The sequence below is a fragment of the Sipha flava genome, unplaced genomic scaffold (genome assembly GCF_003268045.1).
Source record: "Sipha flava isolate LNK unplaced genomic scaffold, YSA_version1 2_pilon_pilon, whole genome shotgun sequence".
In the NCBI taxonomy this organism is placed as follows: Eukaryota; Metazoa; Arthropoda; class Insecta; order Hemiptera; family Aphididae; genus Sipha; species Sipha flava.
Window position 1 is genome coordinate 2,657,036 of NW_020272972.1, and position 7,066 is coordinate 2,664,101.

General features: G+C 37.2%; 1 protein-coding gene across 1 annotated transcript; it reads right to left on the minus strand.

Annotated features, from left to right (window-relative positions):
• Positions 1-1,284: 1,284 nt before the first annotated feature.
• Positions 1,285-4,033, minus strand: LOC112686032. The gene is made up of 3 exons (XM_025558133.1): positions 3,638-4,033; positions 3,283-3,547; positions 1,285-2,024 (listed from the first exon to the last, which is right to left on the minus strand). The coding sequence occupies exons 1-3, from the start codon at positions 4,031-4,033 to the stop codon at positions 1,285-1,287; spliced, it is 1,401 nt and encodes a 466-aa protein (XP_025413918.1).
• Between the last annotated feature and the right edge of the window lie 3,033 nt (positions 4,034-7,066).

Genomic DNA, 7,066 nt, shown 5'->3' on the forward strand with positions numbered 1-7,066 from the left:
TGGTTTTTCCTTAATTTTATGACACAGAGAGATCCTTTGAGTTTAATCTTGAGTGGATCTTTTTAAATTGGTCTTTCGTCCATATTTCTAACTATCATATTTCAGTGCCATTATGAAGCTAATTATTACGCATTAACCTAGTTGCTATTGTGAGTAATTTATTTTGTATAGTCCGTAATTTTTTATTTCCATTTGAGATGATGCTGCGACCCATACTGGGAATATGTATGTTATTAATGTTTTTATGAAAAAATTATAGTTCAAAAATGAACATTTGATTTGTAGTGTTAAGATATAGTTTATTATTTGATATAACATTTTCATTCGAGCGTGAGACTGGTTAATATTTTATTGATATGTGATGTCATGATTTGTTTATTTATTTAAAACAATTTTAAAATTTTTAACGAAAGTTATCCCAACACTTCCTCGTAACTTGTATACCTATTTACGAAATTGGAAGTATCCTCTCTCCTTCCTAGTCCAAATAACGAATTTAGCATCCAGACATTTTCCCAATTACCCGATTTGAAAATAATAATAAAAATAAATTAAATATTACAAGTTATTAAACATTCGAGGTTGCTTGGAAGAACGAAAGGAAATTTATTAAATTTAATTTTTTTCTTTTCCCTTTTTTTTCTTTTTGATTATCACAAGTGTTTTATAACTGAGTCGATGATTGCAGAAATGTCACAAGTCACATATTTAATTAAATCGAGATGTCAAAAACGTATACTAGTCAAGGGCTTCTATGCGTTTAATGTAACAACACTGATTTTATTATTTATTTTTGATAAAAAAATTTAATTAAAAGCATATTTACACTCAACGCATAAAAACACATGAATAGTATACGTTCTTTCTAACATCTTAATTTCATTGAATATGTGACGTTTTTTCAATTATCGATTCAATTATAAAACACTTGTGGTAACTAAAAAAAAAAAAGGGAAAAGAAAAAAAATTTAATACCTTTTCATTTCGTTCTTCAGGGCCACCACAAATGTTTCATGACTTGTAATATTTTTATTTATTGCTTTTATCATTTTCAAATTTGGGTGCTGGAGAAACGTCCAAACCAGAAAATGGCAATTAACACTAGGAAGCATCCACCTAGGATATACCAGTATCCTAGAAGTAGGATACTTCCTACTCGGTATTATTTATTTCGTGAACAGGCATACGAATTACATGCAAAATGTTAGAGAAGGAAAAATACGTACGATTCGAACTTGGGGAGCTAACGTTCTTGCTGAAACACGAAGTCAACCGTTTCTTGTCCTATTTCTTGCCCTTCTTGTCCTTCTTACCCTTCTTACCCTTCTTGTCCATATTTTTTGGTTTTTCGATTACCTCCTCGGGTTGAGGCTCTGGAATCGGCGGTAGGAACGAGGCCGATATGTCCGTATACGAGTACTGCGTACCAGCGGCACTGTACACCGGTTCTCTGACCTGGCACGGGTCCTGACGGCCGACTCCTACGACGAACAGGTCCGCGTCGTCCTCGATGTAATTGGTGGTCGGCGGGTCCTGGTGCGCGTGAGCGACAGTCCGCTGTGCCCGGAACGATGGATCGTGCGGATGGTGAAGATCGTGCGGGTGGTGAAGATCGTGCGAGCGGTGAGGATCGTGCGGGTGGTGAAGATCGTGTGGATGGTGAAGATCGTGCGAGCGGTGAGGATCGTGCGGGTGGTGAAGATCGTGTGGATGGTGAAGATCGTGCGAGCGGTGAGGATCGTGCGGGTGAAGTTGATCTTGCGGGTGGTGGGAATCGAGCGCTTCTTCCTCCTCGTCGGCCTCCGACGGTGACTCGTCCAACCGGAACGGGCAGTTCGCTATCGGACAGTGCCGGTCGAACACGCACGGCAGGCCAACTTTCGCGCGGTCCGCATCCGTCGGATCCTCTTGTGCCGCGTAGTACAGGTTCTTCATCATCCTCATCACGGTCGACAAAATCATGAACTGTTCCATGTACTCCTTCCGCCTGGGACACAGCGTCTTGGTGCATCCCGGCTTACACTCTGCCGGTAATTCGTTATCGGTTAACGCACGATGTCCAACGTTAAGCCGGTGTAATTGGTTCGTTCGCGGGGGTGAACCGGGCGTGGGAATGGCAGGGATAAGTGATTTGACTCAAACATAAAAACGTTTTGCCGAAAATTATGTATAATACGTGAATGTTGTCCAAAGACAATGTCGTGTCCTTGCCCGCACCCCCCGCTGCATGGATCAACTCGAAATCCATTATCGATGTACAGTTTTCAACAACCGTACGTCACGAAGAATATATTCTTTTGTATTTTTAAAAATAAATATAATTTTTTTCAGTTCGGTAAGGTGTTTTTGAATGTAATCCATTCATGTACGCAGTGCTCGAATTGGGTGGAGAGGTGAGCAGGAGCTCCTTTACCATTTTTTTTTTCTTTTGCGTACCCCAACTATATTTTTTCACCGGACACCACTAGTTCACCCTAACTAATGTCCAAAATAATTTTTATTAAAATGTGGATTTCAATTTACGTCAATTTTATAACGAATATTACGATTTATCGAAACTGTTTTTGATATTCGTTTTTTTTTTTATTTTATGTTGAGCTCCGCTTGTATTATCACTTATCAGTGGTCAGCATATGTTAACCGAAATTACGTTCGGATAACTATAGATAACTATATTTATAGATTGAACCGTGCTTTGCAGACACGCAGTACGCGTCGGACCTGACGACCCGTGCTTAGCAACATACAAAATACATAATTTCTCGAAAATTAATTCCAATGCGTGTAAACATCGTTCTATTTACGCTTATTACCTGCATAAGGTAAATGAAAAAAATATATTTTCATAATAAAAGATTATAAGGTGGTTATGAAAAATGTATAGTAATGTCTGGTTCGTACAGATATAATTTGGTATATACATTGTTTATTGTATGGTTTCTTATTATTCACTGTGTTAAATAATTGCACACGTCGGACGCAGTTTTTAAATCGTTGGACTCAGTGCCTCTACTTAACTTTTCCCGATTCGAGCACTGCGTGTATGCATCATTATTGCGCAGTATAATTGTACATAATCATAAGGTCTATTTAAAGACAAGCTTTACGTGATGAATTAATGTTATTATTAGTATTTGTACTCCAGGGTTTTCAAAAGTATAATAAAAAATAAAAAAATTTTCGGCAACGTCGACACTATTCGTCGTGGATTTTCTATCGAACGAATAGTTTTCAAACAACCGTCAAGTTAGTTGGAGATTCGAATGCATATAAAACGTCTACCTTGTTTGTTGTCCATCGCGTCCGCCAAGTCCTTGTGCCTCTCTCCTTTGTTCCGACATTTGTCGCGGGTCTCCCTCGAGCAGTTTCTCTTGCACGCCGTTTTATTGGCCGCCAAGAAATAGTCCGAACCCTCATATTGGAACCTTCCCGTGTCCTGGTCGCGTTTGAAATTCGTGATCAACATCGAGCCCAGCGATAACAGCTCGACTTGAACATCCATCGAGCCCACCGGGCTCGGCCGTTCCATCTCGTACAGGTAAAACGTCTGCGAAGCGTACGAACGTTACGTTGTTTTTTTTTTTTTTTTTTCCTCGGCCCAATCGTTAACCTTCCCCGCACTCCCCGTGCAACGAACCTGTTTCAGTTCCCGTTTCCGGTCCGGCTGATCCGGTATCTCTATGAGATCCGTGAACGTGCGCTTGAACTCGATCCGCGTCTGGGCCACCAGCCGCGCGTCCTGGCCGTCGCCCACGTACCTGTACACGCCCACGTCCGCGTAGAACTGGCGCACGGTCTGGAAAACGTTGCACGGGTCCACCGCGAACAGGCACGACCGGCCCTCCGCCATGCGCACCTCCGCGCCGCCGGCCGCCACCGGGCCGCAAAACTCGCCCTCCAGGATCTCCAAGCGCACCAGCCCGGGGAACCGGAAGCTCAGGCCCAAAGGGCACGTGTTGATCGCCTGCCGATGGTCGAACAGCTTCACGCTGATCACCTTCAATGACATGTGGAACATATTGCTGTTAGACATGTTCGCTGGGGGTCCGTTGAGAGTTCTCTTTTGGTGGTTTAATTTGGTTTTAGTGTTGTTGTTGTTGTTATTGTTGTTGTTGTCCGTTTTAAGTCTTTTCGGAAATTTTGTTCGCCGCCGTCTGTGTCTGTGAACCCGCGGTCTGTACTATTGAATTTTCAATATTATCAACCGACAATGCGTGATCGGTTTCTTTAACGACCTAGTCATGGCGTTATGTTGACATTGATACGGTTCGTATTTCGTATCCAACGTGTTTTTTAGGCCAGATACTGAATATAATTGACGCTGGTCTTGATTTCGTGTTCTAAATGTGGTATGAATGAGAACCTATATATTGTTTTTAACCGTACATGTCAACGCAATAATAATATTATATTGAATTTAAGATATCGATAAGAATTTTACGTGCGAACATTGATTGAGTCTTTTCATATTTTAATAAGACGAAGACGAAAATAATTTTTTATCTGCTTTGATTTTTCAATGTCACGACTGCTAATAAAAAATCGGTAAAGAATCCGTTTGACTTTTAAGATAGTTAATCCGATATATTCTGTTAATAAACAATACATTTATATTGTTATAAATTTGTCTGTGTCCATTTGATTATTCTGTTCTTCATAGTTTCACTAAGAAGAATAAAATATTGAATTTATCAACAAAATTATAACATACATTTTATGGAGTTAAAGATATTTAATTATTAATTTACATCGTTATGAAAACTAATTTAAAGACAATGTACAGAATTAATTACTAAATTACTATTTTCTATTATCTAGTATTGAAAAGTAATAAAATTTGATTGGGGGAATATCCTCCATCCAAATCACCTTATTAATTAATTTTTTTCGGATACACCCCGAATTTAAATACTGCGTACATTTAGGGTTTTAATATTTAATAAATATAATATATTTTACGTGGAATTCATACTTTGTTTATTCTAGGTTCTTCTTATTTTCGCATATTCATTTAATTTTTTAAAAAAATAGATAATTCCTGTTGCGTCGTTGATAAAAAATTATATTTTTTCAAAATTAAAAAATACATACATTGTTTCAATGGATTGCGTAGTTTAATTTCCAATTATTCGTGCACTTGAAGTTCCTAATAACCACCGTTATTATTTAATTTATAATTTCTGTTCCTAATACATTAATATAAAAGTTTTTTAATTTTCTATTTTACAAAGAATGTTTAATGAGGTCATTAATTATTGAAAATTGTCAAAAGTTATCCTATTTTTTTTTCTTTCTTTTTTTCGATACCGAAGGTCAGCTCGTATTACATAGACATAAGTATGTATCATATTATTATTCCGTAATATGGTTATTGAATAAATATAATAAGCTTTTAAAAGTTGCTATAAACACATAGAATAACTAATGATCTAAACACTTTGCTGAATATGAAAAAAAAAATAAACAAAAATAAAAAAAAAAACGATATGGTTGGAGAAATAAATGATATAATTTGACTCACGAAGAGAGACGAATAAGTGTGTGTGTCGAAAAACGCCAGGTTCGGTTGATTTCAGGTAAGATGACTTCTCGGCTTCCGGGTAAATTACATTTGTTCGCCGGAAAAACTTTTAAAACGACATTTTCCTCACGAACGACCAATCCGTTCCAACTGGACCGTCTCAAAAGTTGTCCATATAACGACGTATGTATACGGTTTCAAACCTACACGAAAACACCCGTTGTACTCAAAAACCGTATACCATATACGTGGTACACCCGGATAGTGATTATGTTGCTAGTATTGGCATACAGCTAGAGGATTGTCAAATAGGTAACGGTTACGTATTATTAATTCCCCGAAAATCGTTATCCGAATAAAGTTTTTTTTTTTTTTTATGTCTAATCCATCTATTTCAGACGGTTAAATATTTTTTTTATTTTTAAAAAACCTAAATGGTGTCCGGTGTTACCGAATACGCATTTGAGGTGGGCTTAAATCCATAACTAATGCGAATTCGAAGTCACCTTGCTTAAGGGATGACTACGGACAACTTTCGACTCCCAAAAAAGTATTGTTTATTTTAATTTCTATTGATTTAAAACACTACATTAAAGCTGTAGATATGTCTAGGTAATGTGTTATTTTTTGGTGAATTTATTATACAAAATATCAACTTGTTTTTTTACAAAACACGGAAAAAAATTACCGGAGGTGCCCAATTTCATGGTATTCTCGTCGTGGCTGTCGACATGGAAAATGAATTATTTTCAACGAATTGAGCCCATTAAATTTTTTCATATCTATTAGTCAAGTATTTTTACGTCACAACAATATTTTGTGCGTGTTTTGCATGATTCGAAATTTTTTAACCATAAATATTATATGTAGCCCGCGGGGGTAGAGCGATAAAAAATGTTGGTGCATATAGTTAAAAGTTTGTCTCCGAGCCTGGTACTATTGCATATATTATGTATATATATTTCATTTAATGTCGTAGTTACACTTCGACATACGAAAGCGAGAGGGATATGTAATTTTGTGTTTCGAATAGGGACGGTCAAGCAGGACGAGTGGATGAGATGAATCGAGTACACCAAATACCAAAGTTCTAAAACAACGATATTATTTTATCACGAAAATATAATAACAAATAACCTTGTAGTCGCCTGTAACTGTACGTCGATAACTTATTGTTAATCAAATTTATTGCTAAAGAATAAATAGCATTTTAATTTTGAGTTGAATATTATTTTTAAATTATAAATTTTTATTCCAGCCTGACAGTGAAATATTTAGTTGAGATAGGTTGACGCCAATTCGTTGCGACATAAAGATGTCAATTATATTTTTCGTAGCCTCCGTTGGTCGGTTGTCCCATTAGTTCGGGGACCCTGGGCTCGGGACCTACGAGCCCTTAAAGAAAAGACGGAATTATATACACAGAACGGTAGATCAAAAGGGTTTCCCCAACTCGAACGCTGTAAAAAAAACAATTTGCTTCGATATTATACATAATGTTCTGTGGATATCAAGCATATGACATTTTTCTTACTTAGGTCCATA

Coding starts and splice junctions, on each gene's coding strand:
- LOC112686032 (XM_025558133.1), bottom strand. CDS start 4,033: ATGTCTAACAGCAATATGTTCCACATGTCATTGAAGGTGATCAGCGTG. Junction 3,548..3,637: donor GGAAACGGGAACTGAAACAG/GTTCGTTGCACG, acceptor TACGCTTCGCAG/ACGTTTTACCTGTACGAGAT. Junction 2,025..3,282: donor CGCGATGGACAACAAACAAG/GTAGACGTTTTA, acceptor AATTACCGGCAG/AGTGTAAGCCGGGATGCACC.